The sequence below is a fragment of the Fusarium phalaenopsidis genome, assembly GCF_050370095.1.
Source record: "Fusarium phalaenopsidis strain FUZ10S chromosome Unknown contig_32296, whole genome shotgun sequence".
Classification (NCBI taxonomy): domain Eukaryota; kingdom Fungi; phylum Ascomycota; class Sordariomycetes; order Hypocreales; family Nectriaceae; genus Fusarium; species Fusarium phalaenopsidis.
In genome coordinates this window covers 314159-336635 of record NW_028145408.1, presented here as the reverse complement: position 1 = coordinate 336635, position 22477 = coordinate 314159, and the positions used below count along the sequence as shown (strand labels likewise).

The following is a 22477-nucleotide window of genomic DNA, read 5'->3' as shown; positions in this document are numbered from 1 at the left end:
TAACATGCTATACCTACCCCCCGAGTTCCGACCGTCGTCGTCTGCCACTTCAGGTTCGACTCTGGCTATTGGTTGCCCCTCGGGCCGCGTTTTACTTTTTACATTTGATAGTCAGTATCTATAGGTTAGAGTATCTGTAACCTTTCTTTTATTCTTCTATCACTTTTGCTTCTGGGAAATCTATGGCTGCTGTCGGTTCAGAGGCATCGAGAGGTAGAGACGAAGTGAGCCTACAGAACACCAGAGTAGCTGATCCATAGGAGGCAATCATCAATCAGAAACCCATAACTCATAGCGTACCTGCCTACTTGACAGGGTACTCTCACAGAACGGTACTTCGTCAAAAGCGCTATGCAGGAGTTCATTAATGAGATTGGTCTGTCTTGGGTGATATCTAGCTAATAGATTCGGGCATTCTAACAGCAGCCATGTTGAAAATGTAGAATAACAAAAACTCCTAGATGCATAATGATCGTTTCATATGATTAGACTCCCTTGTTTCACTTCTGAAACTCCACCCGGTGTTCTCTCTTTCTCGTTCATTCGCAACATCAATTCGTTGACTTCGACACTCGCTCCGATATGCAACCATGCTTGAGCATCCCATGCTTCTCGGGTGCCAATGTGCTATTGTTGATATGAATGCACCATTCAATGCTCTCAAGCCCTATCGGTACCGTCATGACCTCCAGCCGCACCGGAACGAGAATCATTGGTAAGATGCTTTGTGAGACCATTGTCCACAATGACTTCATCCCTGCGGATACGGCTTCTTGGAACCCATAAGAGCTGTAGCACACCCAACAGGGCCACTCCTATACAGCTGGCCCAAGCTATGACCGAGCCCGCGACACTGTATATAACTCCAGCGAGGGGCGGAGCTATCGTTCGCGCCAAGCATGCACCAGACATGGCGAGGCCGTTGACTCTGCCCAGCACCTGAGGAGAAGGGGTAGCATCCTTGAGCAGAATGAGAGTAACAGGCATCGCTATCATACCACAGAAACTCTGCATGAACAGCGAAAGATAGATACCTCCCGAGACCAACGGTTCATGGAGAGCTGACAGGAAGGGCATTAAGGTGTATGTCAGGGGGTATAGCACAATCATCCAGAGGAACGAATGCCAGACACCAACCCGTTCGACAAACAGAGGGAAAATGACAGCCTGGATAAGCAAGCCCAAAGCACCATTAACAGCGAGGTATGTGCCAACATCATGCACCGTGTAGCCGAGCCCACCACGCCAATCGAAGCTGCCTGAAGAGACTTCTGGCTCATCCAGGAGGTATGTGGCGAGCAGGCTACCAGCAGCCATCTGGTGGTATGAGAATATCAACAAGGCGAGGATGAGCATCATAACGGTGAAGTTGAAGGTTTTCCCCTCATACGCTGGTGGCTCCGTCGAGGGAGGGCGCAGCTCATCCGGTAGCCTAATAGAGTGAACAGTACCAAAGGAGGAACGGCGCAAGTCGATAAAATCATGCTCGACGGGGAGTGGGAGACTTGACTCTGCGAATTGCGGCCGAGAGCGACTGACTGAAGTTGAGACGGCTCTGCGAGGAACGCTAGTACGCCTCAAAGGCCGACGAAGAAGGGTGGTTTCCTCGTTTGGCTCGACGTCGTCGTCGGCCACCGCGGTAGATTGCTCGTTTTGGTCGTGCTGATCACTGCTGTTGGTCTCCTTGCCAGGCTTGACATTGGTCTCTTCTAGGAAAAAGAGGCCCTGGATCACAGCAATGACCACAACTGCAACAGAAACAAGGTTGGGTAGCAGATACGGGTAACGGCCGAACAGCCCGTCTGCAGGGAAAAGTGACGGGTAGAATATCGCAGGTTGAGCCAGGAATCCTCCCATGGCAGAGCCGATGATGCCTCCCAAAGTCCATACGAATGGCTGCACTGCATATGCTTTGGCTGAACAGTAGTTAGCATCGACCAAGCCTCCGGTCTCGGTGAGGACACCCACGTTCGTGCTCTGGCAGCTTAACCATCTCGGCTACCATGGTCTGCATAACCGAGACGTTGCCATTCAGCGCTCCGCCAATAAATCGCGCCAATAGCGCAACCCAATACTGCTTAGCTAGGCCAAAAATGAGACTCGAAATGCCGACGCCTACAAGGCCAAGCAGCACGACGGGCTTGCGGCCAATGTGGTCCGACAAGAGTCCCCAGCCCATCGACGTCAACGCTTCGGCAACGGCATAAGCGGATACTAAGAGTCCGGCGTAGAAAGAGGCATCCTTTTCAGATATACCTAGATCTTTCACCATGACGAATGTGTACGCCAGGATCGAGTTGAAGGCGATGGGCTCTGAGAAACGGCATATTGCTGTGAGACATGCAGTTAGCGGACAGCGCGGGAAGAGAGGCGGCGTCAATGGCAAATATGGAGCCTACCAAGAACTAGAAGCTGTCTCGTAGGGAATGCATTTGGATCCGGGATTGACTTCTTGTTCCCTGGCGACATGATCTGAGAACTCTTCTTTCTGTTGAATGTGAGTGTTGAACTAAAAAGATTGAGATCTCGCTGCCTTCTCTACCCGCGGGGTAAAGACGACCGACGGTTAATTTAGCAGCAGGATTTGCGGCCCGGAACCCGAACTCAGCCCCCACGTAGTTTGTGCATCCGAGGGTACAACTTCTAACTCTGGTAATCCGAGGAGCTAATCTTCCGGCTAGCAGCTGTTAAACTGGGTCAGTTGATCAACCTGAGACGCCTAATGCACGTGATGGATGGGCATAGGCGGAGGTTGGTTGTGAGTGAGAATTCGGGGGCGGGGAGATAACAGAAGCAAACAACCTACCCTGAAGACTCACGAAATCGCGAATAGTGCATTCAAAGAATACTTCTCGTTATTCAAAATCGACTCTGGTTCACTTTGGTTAAAACTGGACTCGAGAATAACTCGTAATAATTCTGAACTGACACCCCGTGGCCTGGATTGTTTGTTCACAGTCCTTGCATATGACCCTTGGATAACCTGCATAACTAGGAGATTCTTGTCTTAATCTCGAGCTATAAGTGCCTACGAAACCTAAATAATGAGTTCCCGGCTCGCGGATCGCATGCCATTGCCTTGATTACCTATTAAACCATTCACTCAGTATTAGCATGAGACAGCCTGATACCTAACTTGAGACTTCTATGCGACCCATCGAAACTTTAATGCTATGTGTGCACTGCTATTGGCCCCGATGATGGCTCAACTTCCAGGGTCACGTGTTGCGTCATCCATGAAGCTAATTCGATTACCAATTTCGACCCAGGTTTTCCGTCAGCTCACCACTGACGGTATTATTCTCCATCCTGCTGATACCTACTCAGCCTGCAACAGTGCTCTAAGTTCATTTCATTAGCACAAATCAATCATTATTTCATTACCTCATTTATTTAAACTGCTTCCGGCTCAGGCGAGATGGCAATGGCAACACCAGCAACGACCGCCAGCCATAGCCACTCAGCCCTTTCAACACCACCGACTCCTGAAAGCTTCGGACTAAGGCGGAAACGGAAACAAGTCAGCAGAGCTTGTGATGCATGCCGTATTCATCGCATCAAATGCGACGACAGCGTACCCTGTCTCAACTGTCGAACGCGTGGTAAACCATGCAGCAACACAGGGTCCAACAAGCCGTCATCACTTCCTCAGGCAATTAATGAGATTGAAAGGTTGAAAGCAAAAGTAAAAGAGTTGGAAAATGAACTACAGCGAGAACGCAATGCAAGAGTTTCAAGATCAGAAACTCAGCGAGAAGAAGCACCGCCGCCATTCACGACACCACCCCAAAGCACTGAGATCCAACCAACGTCGAAGACCAAGTACTGGGATGGTATTCATATTCGACCCGCACGTTCGCCTCACGGGCAATGGTTTGGACCATCCTCTCTCTATTACTTTACTCATCGCCTTGGCACATTCCTAAATGCCCAAGCCGATAACATGCTGGTTCACCTTGCGAGCAACCTCGAGCTACTTGGTCAACCTAATCCACCGGACGATTCTTCGCGCCTCCTAGCGCCGCTTGCGGAGATTAACAACTCAGCCGTATATCTCACCTCTATTCAGGAGGGCTACTTCATCAGCCTCTTCTGGCAAAGTTATCACACTTCACTCTACTCCGTATTGGACGAGGCATCCTTCAACAGTCACTACCAATCACTCTACACCGACGTACCGCCCGGGAACTCGAGGAGACCTTCCGCACTTGTGGATATAGTCATTGCTATGTGCATGCAGTATGGAACTTCGAAACTGCCCCGTGGTGAGCAAGGGAACCTTGCACAAGATTACGATGCCACAATGGCTGGCCGATGGTACTATCGACGTGCTCAAGCTCTTCTCGCTTGCGAGGTGCAAAGCCCTTCAATATCGACCCTTCAATGCCAATTGCTCTGCGCCGCATATGTGTGTAGCGGCTCATTCCACAACATGGCCGACAGCATCAGCGGTTTGGCTGTGCGCACAGCCTACACACTTGGCCTCCATATTGACCCTCCGCCGAGCATGGCGGAGCCTGAACGTCAGATGAGAAGACGGCTATGGTGGTCAGTGTTTGAGCTGGATACCCTGGTAGGCCTGAAATTGGGCCGTCCGTTTCTCGTTCAGGATTCCCATGGCATGCCGGAACTACCAAGCGATAGCCTCGACGCTGCTATACTCTCCGGCTCAACATTTGCTCCTATTGCAAACGATACGACTTGGTTAAGCTTCAATTTGAATCGAGTCAAGCTATACAGAGTTGCCCGATCTATTCACAACGCTACATATGGCCATGATCTGGGTCTAGCGAATGGAAAGACGGTTTACGAATATCCGGACCGTTTGGAAGATTTGGCAAATACCATTTACCCACTCACAAAGCAGCTGGAAGACTGGATTAAGCAGGTTCCCAATGCACTGAAGACTGGTCGTAAGGAGCAAGGCAAGGCCTTCTCGATGGACGGGTCCCTCTTGGACATTGAGCAATATGCACCCAATTGGCTCCAACGGCAGCGACTGCTTCTAGAATTGGAGTACTGCCACATATACGCCAACCTCAACCGCCCCTTCATCTCCTTCACTACTCATCAAGCACCTGGCTGTCGGGGCTATGAGATGGCTGGGAGAAGTGCCTCTCACGCCATAGAGCTCTGTAACATCACCCATCAAATTCTGTCTGGTACGCCACTCCTTCACGGTTGCCATCAGGTTTTCCAGTGGCAGTGGAATGGAGCCATGACACTCGTCGGGTTCGTTGTTGCCTATCCGCGACATGCACTCACTCCAGCTGCTCGGAGCGCAATCAAGCTTGCAGTATCTTCTTTGGAGACATTCGGGACTGGCTTTGAGGCTGCCGCAAAAGCAGCTATCATCGTGCGTACCTTGTCCTCTAATCTCGACTCTGTCATGGATGGCCTGGCTGTTGCCCACAACTCCGATGCCACTATGAGTAACTTGACAACCAACAACAATACCTCAGTGGGTGTTATCCCCTCTTCAAATATCATGGCTGGGGACAGTGATATCAATCACAATACCACGACGGACGTGGATCTTTTCGACATGGCCCTTGGGGTAGATTTCTGGGCTGGTATGGATGTGCTTTGGCCAGGCGTTTCTCTTAACGTGGGGGAAGCCTCTTTATTATCCAGCGTGCAATGAATCTGGGAGCAAAACAAAGTTTTCAAGAAGTGGGATCAATTCGAGGTTATTGGCCTAAGTAGAAATGATTGTCGATCAATGCCGTGCTTGATGCCGAATCTTCTCGGGTTGATGACGTCAGTGACAGGCTGAATCAGCTCAATCTCAGGAGTTACTCCTATTGGCCACACGAGTAATGACGACGAGGAGTCTTTCCAGTTGGCTGATTCTTGAGTTCTTGTGGAGACTGCCAGGGATCGCCAAGTCGGAGTCTCGGAGTTGACGCCTCAGGCCCCACTGAAGATCAAGGCTTGAGTTGCTGAGTATTCGCGCTGGGTTAATAATGTCTCCATATTGTCTATTTCTAAGCGTTTCTCGAATGTTTTTGCGGTGGCCCATGCACACCTTAGTCGATAGATAACAGGCGGTCTATGTTGAGCTACTTGTTATAAATGGGCAACAACCCAACTTCCTCAGTGACATACAACACAATCAATCACATACATTTTCTTGTGACTTGAGACACGAGTCTGAACTCATCGAACGCTTAGAAGAACAACAACTTCATCCTTCTTGTCTTCTACCTCACATCTCCCCACCTCCATCATGGGCTCAACAACAGCACCCTCTGCCGACAGCAGGCTCTTCCAGCCTCTCCGACTTGGCCACGCCCAGCTTGAACATCGCATTGCGTTGGCCCCTCTTACTCGCTACCGTAACGACCACAGCCATGTCGCTAAGCCCTTTGTGGAGCGATATTACTCTGAGCGAGCTTCGACCCCAGGAACCTTGATCATCTCAGAGGCGACAGGAGTCTCTATGCAGGACACTGGCGAGCGACAAGGTCCATCTTTCGTCACCGATGAGCAAGTCGCTGCTTGGAAAAAGGTTATTGCTGGCGTTCATGCCAACAAGGGTGTTTGGTTCCAGCAGATCTGGGCTCAAGGCCGAGCTGCCAACCCAGACTATCAAAAGGAGCGAGGCTTCAAGTATCGGTCTTCAAGCGCAGTGCCAATGAGCCCTGATGCTGAAGTTCCCGAGGCGATTACAGAGGAGGAGATCCAGGTTCTTATTCAGGACTTTGTTGCAACTGCAAAGCGGGTCATCGCTGCTGGCGGCGATGGTGTCGAGATTCACGGCGCTCATGGTTACCTGCTGGACCAGTTCATCTCAGACTCGGTAAACCAGCGTACCGACAAGTGGGGAGGTTCTATCGAGAACCGTGCTCGGCTGCTTCTCGAGGTCGTCAAGTCTGTTGCGGCAGAAATTGGTCCTGAGCGCGTGGCCGTTCGACTTTCGCCTTATGCTTCGTTCCAGGGAGCGGAATCTTCTGACATCGAGGCTCAGTACACCTATATCGTAAAGGAGCTGAAGAAGATTGGCCCTCTGGCCTATTTGTCTCTGGTTGAAGCCCGTGGAGACCCTGCGAAGCTACTGGTTGCTAGCGCGGAGGATTCTGTCGAGAATCGGACCCTCGACTTTATCCTCAACATCTGGGACAACCTTTCGCCTGTCGTTGTTGCAGGCAACTACTCTCCGACCTCAGCTGTCGATGCTGTCGACGGACACTACAAGAAGTGGGACGTCATCGTGGCCTTTGGCCGACCCTTCCTGGCAACCCCTGACCTGGTCTGGCGAATCAAGAACGGCATTCCCTTGAACAAGTATCATCGACAGTCTTTCTACATCAAGGGCTCTGAGATTGGTTACAACGACTATCCCTTTTCTCAGGAGTACGTTGATGCCCGACGGGCTTGGGCCATCAAGTCCATGGAGGTGGCCTCAAAGTAAAACACTGGTGGAAGTAACGGACGGGTTGATCCGATTGAGAAATAGAGCGATAGACTATCATGAAAGCATAGCGACCTAGAGACTAGAATAGCGTTATATATACAGAGTTTACACACTGATACTGAAATACTCACTTGTAGTAACAAGAACTCACGGCTTGTTCCCTGCGGTAAATACCCAGTCAGACAACCATAATGCCTACTGAGCGTCATTCGCTATTCGAAACGTGTACAATGATCTTTCCTCTGATCCTTCCAGTCTTGAGCCTTCTATATGCATCCGGTACCTCATGAAAGCCAAACTCTTCCTCCACAGGTATTCGAATCTTTCCTTCTTGCATCCAGCCAAGCACACGCTCAGCATCCTCGCGGCTGGTCTTCATAGCCAAGAACTCCCACTGCCTCGATCCACCGCCCAAGGATGTTGGTAGTAGTTTGATGCAAAACAGCTCTTTTATACCTTGCCAGCTGACATCGCCTCCTACCTGGACGTACGTTCCCTCTGGCTTCAGGTAGTCAGTTGCTGCTTTGTACAGACGCCAAGGCAAATCGACATTGTCGACAACGAGGTCTAGCGGTAAGATCTTTCCGTTTTGTACCATTTCTTGAAGTGCATCCTCCACGGAGCCGAGGCGATAGTCAATGACTTCATCCGCCCCGAGAGACATGCAAAGATCGACGTTGGGGGTTGAACAGGAGGTGATAACGTAACAACCGAGTGCCTTCGCAATTTGGATCTGAAATGTTCCCGTGCCTCCTGAGCCACCATTGACGAAGACCTTGAAAGGCTCCTTTCCGTTAGGCTTGAGCGAATTGTACTTCGAGACAAAGGGGGCAATGGCCTGGCACGCCGTCATACCACAAGTGCCCACAGTGGCAGCTTGGACTGGCGATACGCCGATCGGAACTGGCACACAGCCCTCACTCGGAACAAGCACATACTCAGCCAAAGCGCCTTCAGACTGCTTCTCGAGTAGGCGAAACATGACGAGCTGGCCCACGTGCAGAGTGCTGTCTATCGTTCTGGCCACATGGCCGACGCCGTCAAGCCCCGGAATGGCAGGCATCGGATGGAGGTATTGGCCAACCAAGGGGGTCTCGGCAAACTTGATGTCGACGGGGTTAAGACTGACAATGGAGACCTTGATGAGAGATGATTGCGGCGGGAGTGAGCGAAAAGAGGTGGGAAGAGTCAAATCTTCGAGTTTCATGTGCTTCTCAGCTCCCCCGACAGCTGTGTGGAATCGCCATGCTTTCATGGTTGAAGGAATGAAAGGCATAGCGTTGCTCATTGTGCTCGGTTTTGAAACCATGGGGTCGGTGGGCTTATGTGCAGTTGCCATCGCTGGGAGGTCAATGCTCTATAAGTGTAGGTCTTGGGAATCTGAGGATAGCGGTCCCGAAAAATGGGAATCGCAGTGCTCAAACTTATAATCCCGATGACCTGGTGATTTCGGAGGGTTCGGAAGCTTTCGAAACATGAGGGGACGCAAACTTCCGAATGGTGCTCTTGGCTCGGAGGGTTCCTTCAGGGGCGGTCTAGTCAAAACACATTCACTCCTCTTATGTCCAGAAATTGCAACTCCAAACTGTCATGCCTGTATGTATTGAATGCCTAGTCTAAAAGTAAAATCCATGGTCTAAAAGTGTATTAAAAGAAGAGAAACCCATTGCCGCCAATCCCAAATCAGAAGCTCAGATCAAATGCACACCTTTTCTGCACCGTTAATTCTCTAGCATGAGTAGGAAATGTCAAAGCCGTTGTTCTCGTCTTGTCCGAGGTAAATCTTGGTGCCGCTATCTCCGGTCCTAAGGGAAACCTTGAAATAGAGGGTCTCGGCACAGTCAACGCTGCCGGCATCATGGGTGGCTGCGTCGAGATCGTCCCAGTTGGCAAAGTCGATGCCTCCGACGTTCTTCTTGGCGTCATCAAAGGGCTTGATGGAGTTGTAGGCAACATCCTTGCCCTCTGGGAAGCCCGACAGCTGCCTCACATCGGACACGCCATCGCTGCCTCTAACAATGAAGATTCGGTCAAGCTTCTCTCCTTGCTTCCAGCCGAAGCTGCAAGTCTTGGCCCCGGCGGGAATTCCGCTAAAGACAACCACCTGCTCAACTTGGGAGGCGCCATCATAAGATTCCAGACGAACACCCGAAGCTGCACCCTGGGCAACTTCGGGATGTTTGGGGAAGACGTTGTAGATGGCTGATGGCGTGATGACTGTCTGTCCCGACCCAGAGGGGCATTCGCTTTCTGGCTTGTCGGGAGTTGAGGGGTTTGAGGGGGTTGGCTCAACGCAAGGATCTTTAGCGAAGCAGCCCTTGTGCTCGCCGCAGTGGAAAAACGAGGTGCCAGTTGTGCACTCGTTTGAAGGTTGGCGAGCAGCAATACTGGCAGGCATGGCGTTGGTCACTGCCATGAGGCAGGCCAATGAGGTGAAGATGTTGCTGATGAGAGGCATTTTGAGGTTGTCTTGAGGAGATTGGTCAGGAAATGGATTTATAATTAAAGAGTTCAATGCCAGTGAGAGTAAGTTGGTCACTGTGAGCTTGATTGTTGGTGATGCTGGTTGCTGGTGATGGTGATGGTGATGGTGATGGTGTGAGATGATGTAGAAAAAACACAACATCGAGAGCGGCTTTCGATACTTTATACCTGAATTTCATGTCCCCGGTCTATCTAGATTAGTTCCAGATTTTCCGATGCCATCTCACTGAGGCTCCGCCGAGACTATCCCCAGTTTACGAGGTTGGTAATTCCCTCGACTGCCAGCCAAGCCCTCAGCCTTGATGGCATTGAAATCCATCTCGGCTTAGAGGCGGGCTTGGCCACAACTGGACCAGTCAAATAACAGCAAACAATCCCTGTCCGTTGTTGTGGCAGTGCGTAGGAGCCTCGAGTGGCGGAGGTTAATCACGCACAGGGCCTATTTATAGGTGACAGCTCACCTCAGCATCTATTTTCAGGGCTTTCAATAAAGTCTTGGCAGATCAGGATCGGTAAGAACCATCGCCGACTTGGTAATCATACCCACAGTCTTTATCTATGCACTTGGCATTTGTTCTTCCACTGAGCTACTAGCAGCCATAAAATAAAGATATTTTAAGCATTGAATGATAAAGTAATACCGCCTGGAGGGCTAGAACCACGACTACCCCCCTCACGAGATTGTTTTGTCTGCCTGCCTTTGTGCCATATCTCTCCTATAGTCGTATCGTTCGATGCCTAGTGACTAACTTGATGGAGGGTCTGAATCTCGGTGACATACTTGCCCATCTTCCACGCCGGAACACCTTTGGCATACATCTCATCGACCTCGGCAGCATTGCGGCGAGAACATTCCGGGAGGAAGAAGTAGAGCAGGATGCAGACAACAACCCCAGTCCCAAAGAATAACCAAGCCGTCTTATATCCCCAGTCGACGCCATCAACATCCACTAGTCTCGGGTTAGCATGGGGACAGCTACATGGATAGGCAAGCAATCTCACACATGATGGGAAGGGATGTGTTGAAAGTCAGACCAAACACGACAGACAGACCGGAAGCGATACCAGCCGTCCTGGCACGGAGTCTCTGTGACGCAACCTCTCCAACAAAGGCAAAGCCGAGGTTACCAACTACGACACCTGTCAGAAGGACAATACGCCTTCTTTTGTACTGAGGTACTTACTGGTGGCATTGGCAAAAGCCCAGACGCAAGCAACAAAGATGAGCAAGTTCTGGATTGGCTTCGTCTTGTCTACAAATGCCAGGGTGCCCACAACGAGAAGCGTGCCTGTGCAGACAATGACGGCAGTGAAGACCATGTTCCGACGGCCGAACCTATCTGTCATGAAAATGAGACAGATGGCAGTGAAAAACTGGATAGAGCCTGAAGCACCGCTGTGTTAGATAAATCAATGCGGGAGGTAATGTCACTTACACATGATGGTGGTGATAAGAAAGGCATTGTTAAATCCGCTTTGCTTAAAGAAGAGACTGGCATAGGTGTTGAGAAACGATAGCCCTGCGAGTTGTTGAGCGCAGCCTGGAAGAGCGGCTCCAACGGTGCGGCGGATGTTGGCACGTTGAAAGCATTCAATATAGGACCGGACAAGGTCCTTGAAGGTCATGTTGTCCTGTCCAAGCTCCCTCTGTAGCTGCTTCTCCTCGAGTATCGTGTTCTTTATGATGGAATATTCGAGTTCGATATCGTATGCCTCGACGTTGCCGTTGATCCGCTCGAGTGTCTTCTTGCCCTCATCGTCCATGTCTCTTTCTGCGTAGTAGGCTAGGACAAGGTTAGTACTTCATTCAGTGATTCATAGTGACCAAACAACATACCAGGGGTTTCAGGTAGCCAGAGGAAAATCGGCAACATGATTCCCAAGAACCCCCACTGAGTAAGGATAGGGACCTTGTAGTTCTCAGGGTTTGTCTCTTGGACCAACATGAGTACAAGGTTGGCGAGAAACTTGCCAATGACATTCCAGAATCCATATGTAACAATCATAGCTCCTCTGATGTTTACTGGAGACCATTCTGTTATATAGATTGGCAGCGTTGCTTGAATGGCACCGATGCCGATTCCGGCGAGAATCTTAGCACTGGCCCAGTCTCTCCAGTCGCGGACTACCGTCTCGAGGATCAGGGACTAGACACAATTAGCATTGAGGTCAATGGCATATCTTTAACAGACTCACCGCTGCGAGGACGACCCAGAGAGCGTACATGGTCATTTTGCGACCAATGATATCAGATATTGGGTTCATCAGGACCATTCCAACCAACTGTCCCAAGGACTGCATAGCTCCCCAAAGGGCAGTGTAGTTTGCCTTGAGGTGAATTTCGCCGCTTTCTGTGACGAAGCCAACATGGTTAATGAAGCCTTGGTTGGCAATGATGTTTCCTTGGGAAAAGGTCAGTCCGTGAGGCCCTTTAAAGATTGATAAAGTTTGTGCATACCATTGAGATTGATCTGGTATCCATCGGCGGCGGCGGCAATACAGAGGAGGTTGCAGACTAGAACAGCCTATCTATGATCAGTAAAGAATGTCGGGATGCCAAACAAAAGGACTGCCAGACCTTTCGGAACTTCTTGACCGTAGCCCATGCTCCCAAGCTGTCGGTCTCTGACTTCAAGGCTACCTGACCAGCCTTGGTGTCAGAAACGGCACTTTCGAGATGCTTGGTGTTATTCTCGTCCCCGAGCTTCTCAATTTTCTCTTTGGTCATCATGATACGCGAGGTTGTTGCTGAAGAATTTGTTCTTTGGAGATGTTGCTGCGGAAGTGATGAGGTCGTTCTGGGAGCCAGGACGAGACAGGGCATTTAAATCCACTCCAAAGCATCGTCTGGCGTTGTCAATTACCCCGAGCTTGGGACATGGGCCTGCTCCATACCCCATGGAGAGATCGAACGAACGCGGGGATGAAGGTGGAGAAAACATGGTGGTGTGGCTGCTCCCGAAATCAGGCAAAGCTGAACAGTGAGTCTCGAACTCGATCATCTAATGTCTGAGCATCAGATGACTCTTCCATTCGCGGATGGGAGTGTCCGGGTGCCTTGTTGGACTGTGAGATCTGACAGGGGTTTCCCGCTTAGCTTCTCCGCTTAGCTTCTCCGCTTACCTAGTTTACCGACTAGTTTACCGCCTAGCATCATTGAGCCACGTGCCCAATCGCAAGCATTGGTGTTTGATGGATCGTATAATCTTGCCCCGATTTACACTGCATGGTCCCAGAAACATGTAGAAACATGTGTCAACTCGATCACCTTGCTACCGAGGGGAAACTTCGTATAAGCTTTGGCCCGAGTTACCGAGAGGCGAAAAGCAGAAGTTCCCCCTCGACATTGAACTTCTTCCCTCCAATTCTCCTTACCCAATTCCATCACCGAGCTATTTTGTCTTTTTCAAACCAATATTGCACCACAAGCCTCAACAATCATGTCCCTGGAGTTTGATACAACCTGGATGTGGCACCCTGCCTTTTCGGAGGAACAGGGTGACACAGCCGGCTTGTTTGTTTACTTCAGACGGGAATTTGAGATCAAAGACGAGCCTCCCAAGAAGCTGATGATTCACATCACTGCTGATACACGCTACAAGCTGTACTTGAACGGTCAATACGTTGCCTTTGGCCCAGTCAAGGGAGATCGCGACCTTTGGTTCTACGACTCGATCGACATTGCACCGTTCCTACGTCAGGGCCACAACAGGATCGGAGTTCATGTTCTCCGATTCTTCCACAGCACAAGCTATGCCCCGTCCTTTCCTCGACTGCCTCTGGCGGGTCTCAGAGTCTCTGTCTCGGACGAGCCCTGGGCTAAACTGCTTGAAAGTAGCGCCTTGTGGGAAGCCGCCATTGACCACTCCACTGTTCTGAGAGTCGACGAGCCGGAAGACCGATTTTTACATATTTATGAGCGCACATCCCGGTCGGAAACACGCCCTCTTGAGTGGGTTGCCTCGAAATTACTTGAGTTTAAGAACTCCACTGGGAACTCGCCTCCATGGCAGCTATCGCCTCGTCTGGTTCCTCCGCTTCGAGTTCAAGACATGATGGGGCTGGGGATACACAATGTGCACAGTACTCTAAAGCCTGAGCTTTGGAGTGCTACTTTGCTCAAGGACTCTCTGTCTCAGGAGGTTGACAACGGTCTCCTGCTCCCAGCCGAGACCAAACATTTTCTCGATTTCGAAATGCCTCATCTTGTCACGGCATTTCTAAGACTTCGATTCAAACGTCCCGGAATTGGTGGGGGCACCTTAACCGTCACGTACTCGGAGAGCTACGAGGATGAGTCAGAGGAGACTCCATGGGTCCGGCAAAAGGGTGATCGTTGTGATTACAACAAGACGCTGCTTGGCCCCAAGGACATCTACGAGTTTCAAGGGGTGGCGCCGAGTGAATCTCTCGGGTACTACGGCGACGAAGATACCCTTGAGGTCTTCATGCCATTTCATTTCCGCACGTTTCGATTTCTTCATCTCGACTTCGATGTCGGACCCTCTGACTTGGTCTTTCTCGGTTTAAGCGTCGAGTCCGTCAACTATCCCCTCAATGTTTGCGCAAGCTTTGCAGTAGCTGGTACAGAGCCGGAGCAGAGTGATACCTGGCATCAGCTTTGGGAGACTAGCATCCGTACGCTCTACAACTGCATGCATGACTGCTACGAGGACTGCCCGTTTTATGAGCAACTTCAATACGCTATGGATACTCGCAGTTCGTCACTCTTTACGTACCTTGTCTCTGGAGACGACCGCCTCGCAAGACAAGCCATCATCCAACTTCACAACTCCTTCCAAGCACGCCTCGGGCTCACAGCAAGTCGTGCCCCCTCACACAGAGAGCAATTTATACCTCATTTCTCTCTATACTGGGTGAACCTCGTCGCAGATCACTGGGTGTACTTTGGCGACAAGGCATTCACGTCCCAGTTCCTGTCGGTCATCGATGCCGTGTTACGGTATTTCGATCGCCGTGTCGATCACCATGGGCTGGTTACTTCTGAAGTTAGGCCAGGGATATGGAACTTTGTGGACTGGGCCAGGGAGTGGAAACCTCATGGCATTCCTCCGGCTATCAACAGGACAAGCATCTCTACCTACGCAAATCAGCTGTATGCGTATACTCTTAAGCACGCAGCGCAACTGGTCAATGCCTTAGGAAGGGAGGCTATTGCATTAGAGTATCGCAGCCGTGCGGAAAACATCATTTCAGCTCTAGAAGCACACTGCTTTGATGGCCAGTACTTCCCCGATACCTTGGTATCAGCAGCAACTTCTACAGACTACAGTCAACACTGTCAGGTCTGGGCCGTCCTCTGTGGTGCAGTGGCTGGGGAAAATGCCGAGAGGCTACTACGGGGAAGCCTGGAGCGTACTAAGGCTGGCCATTTTGTGCAAGAGTCTATCTCAATGTCCTTTTACACCATGAGAGCCTTGAGTCTAGCTGGCGGGACTCTCTACAATGAGAACTTTGTTCAGTTTTGGGACCCTTGGCGTCAACAGCTGCAGCAAAACGTCACAACTTGGGTTGAGGATAGTGTATCGCAGCGTTCAGACTGTCACGCCTGGGGCAGTGTCTCGATATATGAATTCATGGTAGAAGTGGTGGGAATCCGCCCAGCGGAGCCTGGTTGGGTTGCCATCGAGTTTCGGCCGAGGTTAGGACTGTTCCGTAATATGAATGCTAAAGTTCCTGTCAAAATGAAGGATGGCAAGGAAATTGGTCTTGTGCATGTGTCGTGGGCTACGGATGAGTCTGGGAATGCCGAGGTACGGCTGAGACTAGACTTTGAGGGGTCAGCCAAGGTACCTGTGCGCGCTTTTCTTCCTGGTGTGGAAATGGCTTGCATAGCATCGGAGGAAGAGATGCGTTTCATTATTCAGAAAGACTTGTTTGTACGATATCCTTGATGTAGATAGATGCTAGCTTCGTTAATGGTTGATCCTTCGTTGTGGCAGAGCACACTGGGGAATTAACCCTCCATTATGGCAATTCAAGATCAGCGTAGTCAGTAAATACGAAGCACTACCGTCTTCATCCTTTGACATGAACGCTGATAAATATTGAAACAGGGCTAAAGAGTGAGGGTCTCAATACGGAGTGCCCGGCCAACTAATTCACCCGAGGGGTTGGTTGTTAGATGATTTAGGCAAGTCGTATGATATCTCGCGACTCAATACACCGAGAAAGGGGTTGCCACTAAGTTCTAAACGGTAAGAAGTGAGAATAGGGGTAAACACCTTCACTCTAGCAAACATCAACTGGAGTCTCGGGGTACAACCCTCAAAGGAACTTCCCTGTATGGAACTATTGAGCTCGTGTGAGCTTAAGCACTCCTCGGGACTTCCGGAGTAATGATCGTCGTTCAACCCCACGTCCTCCCCCGCAAAGCTGGGGAAGGTAGTGTTGCTCGGTGATCGAATTGCCGAATACGCGGAAACACTGCTTGCGTGCAAAAAGAACCTGTATAAATGGATTGGTCTTACTCACGGTTTCACCACCTCGTTCTCTTCAGACCACAGTGATTTCTCAACATGTATTCTTCTCTATTCCCTTTCCTCGCCTTTGTGGCCATGGCCCCTTCTACAATGGCCAGATTCGTCCCAAGGGTCGATGTACCGCCGCCCCCAAATCCAGAACCTATTCACCTCACGACATTACCTCTCCCACCTGTTTCCCCCAGCACCAATATCGGTGCTTGCACTTCGGAGATTAATCCAAGGGGCACGGGCTGCATGACCCTGTCGTCAAACTTGGATTTCCAAGCAGGTGGCTTCCTCCCAGATGGAAAGCATGTCCTGGTTTTCGTTACCTTCACCGGCGCCCCCCTATCTCCTGATCCTGCCAGTGTTTACAATGGTAGCCACATTCTAGCTGTGAAAACCAACGGCAAGAAGTTCCCCAATGGAGACCCCTGGAAGTGTCTGACTTGTGGGATACCCGATCAAAACGCCATCGGGAGAACCATGACCTTTGATTACCCTCAGGCGTTTAGGGATGGGAAGAGGATCCCATTCGGGACCAACATTCTAGACTGTGGAAAATACGACCTTGTCAGCAGAGAGTGTACCCCTACACGTTCTCACATCTATCCCATCCGATAGAACACAACTCCCGATGGTAGCGGCAACGGTGGCTCAATCCGAGAGCTGCGTTTACATCCCGACGGTGTGCACATTGGCTTCAGTTCTTTTAGCACTGCAAACGGAAAGCTAAGCCAGTTTGCCTACTTTGGCAGACTGCAGTTCAACGCTAAGCCAACCACTGGTACCACTCTGACTCCTCGATATGACCTTCTTCGAGTCACCCGGCTATTCAATCCGAATAGCAAGCAACCGGTCGAGGTCAAGGGGGATGCCATCTTCGTCAATCAGGATGCCATTGCCGTGGGCGAATTCCGAGGATTTAGTGGCCGAGGCACTGAAGCTACGTACGTCGGGTTTCCAGTCAAGTCCTCCAACATCGATGTCTTTGCCGTGCACCTTCAGACCGGCAAGGTGAGGAGGCTCACTAGCCACCCTGAGTACTGTGACCCAGTGGCTATTTCGCCTGATGACCAGTGGGTCACGATTGAGGATACACGCGGAACAGATCGGCAGATGTGGCTCTCAGGCATGAGGAACATCCCTCCCATCACAGATCTGATCACCACTTCCGTCACGTCGGCTACCAGGAAGCTACCAGGAATAATGGCCAGCGGCGGTATTTCAGACCATACTTGCTGGATCGCTATGGAGACCGTAGGCAGTACTTTGGCCAGAAAATCAATGGTGGCCAGGGTGTTGCTGGCAGTGGTGATCTCGATGACCCTGATTGGAATGCGATGGCTGATCCGAGATGGTCTCCTGACGGAACTCAGATCGTATACTGGGAGGCTCAGACTATCGCACCGGCATGTGGAGGGAAGAACCCACTTCCATGCTACCCTTCAGAGGAGCCTGGTAGCAGGCGGACACGTGTGGTGTTGGCCACTCTCTCTACCCGGAAGCCACTCAAACTGTCTGCGGTCAAGCCCATCTCGGATGAGATCCCCTGGGGTGTGCCATATTCCCCTGGCCAAGCTACCCCAGCTCGACTAGCCCCGCCAGCAGGTAACTATGCTCCGAAGGGCACGAAAGAGGGATACGCAGATGTTGAGATCGTTGGGAGAAATGATGGATCCATAAGCGAGATTAGTGTGACTTATTATGGTTACTCAGATGATGGGTCGACATTGCTCAATGGGTTTGAGAGAGTGGAAACCTCGACTTTATCATCAACCCTCCCACACATCGACTGGTATTCCAACCTCACGCAGACTGGAAAGTCAACAAACACCAAGATAACGAGCTCCGATGGGTTTCATCTCGATATCGATGTTTTAACAAACATATTTCAGGCAAATGGGACTTTGAAGACAACTATCGATGGACATGTTTACGCACAGCCTGCCAATGAAACTTGGAGGAAGTGGTCATAGGGGAGCGGGGTTTATAACTCACTTTCAGGTGTAAATACCGGGTTCAGTAGCTTATTCTTTTCAATTGAGATCAGCAGTATACCGTGTTTGCGAGTGTGGATCTCTGGTGAATGCCAGCGGGCGTGTAAGATGCCATCTACCTCTTGTGATGAATGAGGAGCGCGAATTTAAAAGGGAGAGGCTTCGGACTAAGATTTGACCGAGGTGTATTGTCTATCCTCACAGATCAGGTGATGATTACCCTCCCCCGCATTCTGTTCGTGTCTGTCTTGGAGGCTTTTACCCCCTGATGAGAAACCAGATACTCCAAGACAAATGTCCTTCCTTGTCTGCTAAGGATAGAGGTATGTGAAGTCATGCGGCCTGTGTCAGCCTGTGTACATTGCCGGTAGGTGCAATCTAACCCTTTAATCTCCTGTTGCTAACACAACCTCCAAAAGTGAGCGGCGCAAAAGATGCCTCCGTGCTCGACAAGGAACCAGTTGTGCGTACTGCATCGAGAAGGGACTAGAGTGCACAGTCGACTTCAAGCCTTCACCCGCTCAAGGCTCAGCTCAGGGCTACGCCCCTCTCGTTGATCCCGACATACTTGCCACCTCTCGCGTCTCGTCCGCCGCCGTTCCTGACCCGGATCTCTCTGACGAGCTCTTAGACCTCTACTTTATTCATGTCAATGCCTCATTTCCCAGTCTATTCCACCGCCCAACTTTGAAGGCAGCGGTTCGGGATGGCACAATTCCCAAGGTCCTTTTCCTCGCTATTATAAGCCTCTCTGCGCGATTCTCATCGCACCCTGGCTTTGAGGGCATCGAGCCTTGTGATCGTGGTCGGCCGTATGCTGAAGAGGCACAAAGATTGCTCAATCTGCGCGACAAGTCGATAACCACGATACAGGCGTGTATTCTTTTGGGGATCATATTCCAGGTCGAAGGAGATCCAGACACCGAGTCTGTCTATTATGCAATTGCCTCACGTATGGCTCTGCTTCTAGATCTTCCTAATGCTGTGGCAGACTCACCCATTGAGCAAGAGCTTTATCACCGAAGTACGTATAATATTGACATGGTCGGTTTCCCGGGCTCACCTCTCTTGGAAGTCTGGTGGTCAATCATCACAATAGAAACCTGGCACTCGGCTGCTCTATGTATCCCTAGGACGCTAAATCCCAATGAAAAAGTCCCCCTCCCTATCGACGAGTGGGAGTTTTTACAACTCAGGCATGATTCTAACTCGCCCGGCTGTGGATTGCGGATCAGACCCCATCCCAATGCAGACTCATCATTGTCCTTACTTGGATACATGGTGGAACTTAATAGACTCCTCGACGACGTCAACAAACTCAACGCCGGCGTTGCTTCGGGGGCTACCAAAGATGAAGATATCCAGCAGTCGGTTCAGCAGTTATCAATTTCTTTTGATACTTGGAAAAGCAGCCTACCGGTTCGATTCCAGTATAACGACGCCAATATTGCCTACTGGGTAGAGAAGAATCTCGGACAGGCTTTTCTCAACCTGCACATCCTGTATAACAATGTCGGCCAGCGTCTATTCTACCAGTTCCTCTACCTCATCCAGGATAGCACGGATACATCACCAACAAACCCGACACACTGTTTTGCCAAGAAATGCAAGCTTTATGCTACGAACTTCTGCGAGATCATCCACCGAGCACAACCACAACCACAAACCCAACTCTTATCCTCTCTCGTTGGCCATATGCTCGTCCTCGCATCCACGGTTCAACTACACACTCTTCTGTTCAGCACCGATGATGCTGAGATTGCAGCCGCGAAACTTCGTCTTGAACGAAACTTTGAAGTTTTGATGCATCTTAACTCATATTGGCCAAACGTTTCGACGGCGATGGCCAGGTTCAATTCCTTCCACTCGGCCTGCCTAAGAAGCCGAGATAGCTCATTTCGGTTGGGTCGATGGATGCTGCAGTTCATGCTGCAGTTTTCAAGGCCTTTGGAGGACAAGACAACTGAGAGTAGAGACTTCTGGACTGTCGAGATATCAAGGTATTTAAATGATAGGTAACAAATTCTAAGCAAGGTCGAGGTGAGTGGGCGCCTTTATGCAATTTGTTTTGCACGGAATATTATTGTCATGTTGAGCTTGCTAGCGAGTACTTAGCAAAAAGAGCATGTGTCACTTCTTGCCAAGTATTTCTTATCAGCACCTCCACGCTTTTAATTTGCTATCAGCCTTGACCATCCCCACAAGCCCCGACGCCCTGAGACGCGGCAGGGCTCTGATGACTTGCTGCTCGGTATGGTCAAAATACGCACATCTTGACGCGTGATTGACTTCATGATTCTCTATTAATTTTCCACTCGGCTGACGCTTCTTCTCATGTTGTTGCGCTTGAATGCTTCTCTTCTATAGATTTCAACACTATGCAACCCAAAACACATGTTTCTTTCATAGAAACTCTCGGTTAGCACGCTTTACATAAAAGTCTCGCTATGCATGCTCTACATCAGTAAAAAACGAGGCCACTGGTTATTAAGAGGGAGTTATATATAGATTGATCACTGGAAATGTTGCTAATTTCTCAGCGGGTCAGGAGAGTCTAGGGTAGCAGCATTATCCTCGGCTGTGAGCGGATAAGAGAACACGTGAGTCCGTCGTCATTTATCCGCCTCCCCTCATGTCAACGCGTAGCTTTTCCGTCACCTTTTCCGCCTCTCCATCAATCCTCCACCATCGTCGCTTTCAATGGAGGAAACACCTCATATGATGCTATCTCCCTCAAGCGAGGCCAGGGGAGGTGTTGAAACCGATGCTGAGACGCCGTCTATTCTTGTCGCAACTCCATCCGAGCTCACCTCGAGCAGATCCAAACGGAACAAGTCAACAGACGGAGTCGATCCTGGGCCTCGCAAGGTCCGCAAAGTGAGCCGAGCATGTGACTTTTGCAAGTCAAGAAAGGCCAGGTGCACAGGTGATCTACCATGCGCAAAATGCGTGGCCAAAGGAAGAGAATGCTCCTACGATGCAAAGTACACCCGTGGCCGACCACCAACGCCACCTCCAGCAGAGACTCGCCCCAAGAGCTCGTCTACGAGTGCTTTTCCATCCGTCGAAGATATATCTAGGCACCGCGCATTGTCAACCGGCCGCGGACCCACCACCGCTGTTGGTGATGACCTTGGCCTCTTGCGTCGACCGAATGAGAGCACTGTGGCATCCAGATCATCGCCAGAGTTGTCCATAGCGGAGATTCAGGGACAAGTGTTTGACTCGAAATCAGGCCTCACATTTATCCAACGAGCTCTGAAGCGCCTTTCGGCTCAGAATAAGAATGGTCCATCGGGAAAAGCCCAACCCTTGTCTGACAACCAATCGTTGATGACGGCGGGTGACAAGCCGTTGCCCGAGTTCCCCGGTAATGGCCTATCCACCCTTCCAGATCTTGTTGAGTGCAACAAACTGCTTGCACTATACTTCGAAGTATGTATTGCAACTTATCGCATGCTGCATCGGCCAACAGCCGAGAGATGGCTGGCGATCCTGAAGAGGAATCACGATGAGGGCCGCGCCTTGTGGAGCGACATTGGTCGAGCAGAGGCGGCCATTGTTCTGGCTGCACTGGCTATTGCTAGGCTCCATCAAGAGAAGTCCAGGGGGTTTTTATCAGCGGAAGATGAGAGCGAGGCACTCAGAGCCAGCGACGAGCTTTACGTCTTGTCAACTCGTTTCGCAGATGACGAAGCAGGGTTTCCGAGACTCGAGGCAGCGCAGGCCAAGGTCATCCACGTCCTCTACCTACTCACGACGTCACGATTCAATCGGGGCTGGTATGTCTTTGGTAATGCGCTCCACCTCGTCACCGCCCTTGGTCTTTATCGACGTGGCAACTGGAAGAGAGGAATAAGCTCACGGAACGACTACATTCACACGCAATGTGGTATTCGTACTTTCTGGACCGCGTACATCGTTGACAACTACCTTGCCGTAATATTCGGACGGCCACGGCATTTTCACGATGAGGACATCAATCAGGATCTTCCAGAGTCAGTTGACGATGAGGCGATGACAGTGGATGGTCCCATCAATGCGGCCGATACCCCCAAAGATTGCCACATTGATGCCCTGATATTTCACGC

General features: G+C 50.6%; 8 protein-coding genes across 8 annotated transcripts; 4 read left to right on the top strand and 4 right to left on the bottom strand.

Moving 5' to 3' along the window:
* Window positions 1-660: 660 nt before the first annotated feature.
* LRP88_05690 (major facilitator superfamily domain-containing protein) lies at window positions 661-2469 on the bottom strand (the record flags this gene model as incomplete). Its single annotated transcript, XM_083242240.1, has 3 exons — window positions 661-1916; window positions 1969-2331; window positions 2400-2469. The coding sequence occupies 3 exons, from the start codon at window positions 2467-2469 to the stop codon at window positions 661-663; spliced, it is 1689 nt and encodes a 562-aa protein (XP_083101176.1).
* Window positions 2470-3943: 1474 nt separating this feature from the next.
* LRP88_05689 (transcription factor domain-containing protein) lies at window positions 3944-5644 on the top strand (the record flags this gene model as incomplete). Its single annotated transcript, XM_083242239.1, has 1 exon — window positions 3944-5644. One exon carries the CDS (start codon window positions 3944-3946, stop codon window positions 5642-5644), a length of 1701 nt encoding a protein of 566 aa, XP_083101175.1.
* Window positions 5645-6229: 585 nt separating this feature from the next.
* LRP88_05688 (alkene reductase) lies at window positions 6230-7414 on the top strand (the record flags this gene model as incomplete). The annotated part of the gene is made up of 1 exon (XM_083242238.1): window positions 6230-7414. One exon carries the CDS (start codon window positions 6230-6232, stop codon window positions 7412-7414), a length of 1185 nt encoding a protein of 394 aa, XP_083101174.1.
* Window positions 7415-7622: 208 nt separating this feature from the next.
* On the bottom strand, window positions 7623-8705 carry LRP88_05687 (NAD(P)-dependent alcohol dehydrogenase; the record flags this gene model as incomplete). Its single annotated transcript, XM_083242237.1, has 1 exon — window positions 7623-8705. The coding sequence occupies one exon, from the start codon at window positions 8703-8705 to the stop codon at window positions 7623-7625; it is 1083 nt and encodes a 360-aa protein (XP_083101173.1).
* A 441-nt stretch (window positions 8706-9146) lies between these two features.
* On the bottom strand, window positions 9147-9875 carry LRP88_05686 (uncharacterized protein; the record flags this gene model as incomplete). Its single annotated transcript, XM_083242236.1, has 1 exon — window positions 9147-9875. One exon carries the CDS (start codon window positions 9873-9875, stop codon window positions 9147-9149), a length of 729 nt encoding a protein of 242 aa, XP_083101172.1.
* Window positions 9876-10639: 764 nt separating this feature from the next.
* Window positions 10640-12632, bottom strand: LRP88_05685 (uncharacterized protein; the record flags this gene model as incomplete). The annotated part of the gene is made up of 8 exons (XM_083242235.1): window positions 10640-10851; window positions 10904-11032; window positions 11086-11286; window positions 11338-11685; window positions 11739-12048; window positions 12098-12303; window positions 12360-12426; window positions 12480-12632. The coding sequence occupies 8 exons, from the start codon at window positions 12630-12632 to the stop codon at window positions 10640-10642; spliced, it is 1626 nt and encodes a 541-aa protein (XP_083101171.1).
* Window positions 12633-13341: 709 nt separating this feature from the next.
* Window positions 13342-15816, top strand: LRP88_05684 (Six-hairpin glycosidase-like protein; the record flags this gene model as incomplete). Its single annotated transcript, XM_083242234.1, has 1 exon — window positions 13342-15816. One exon carries the CDS (start codon window positions 13342-13344, stop codon window positions 15814-15816), a length of 2475 nt encoding a protein of 824 aa, XP_083101170.1.
* Window positions 15817-16440: 624 nt separating this feature from the next.
* On the top strand, window positions 16441-17851 carry LRP88_05683 (uncharacterized protein; the record flags this gene model as incomplete). Its single annotated transcript, XM_083242233.1, has 3 exons — window positions 16441-16959; window positions 17011-17653; window positions 17766-17851. The coding sequence occupies 3 exons, from the start codon at window positions 16441-16443 to the stop codon at window positions 17849-17851; spliced, it is 1248 nt and encodes a 415-aa protein (XP_083101169.1).
* Between the last annotated feature and the right edge of the window lie 4626 nt (window positions 17852-22477).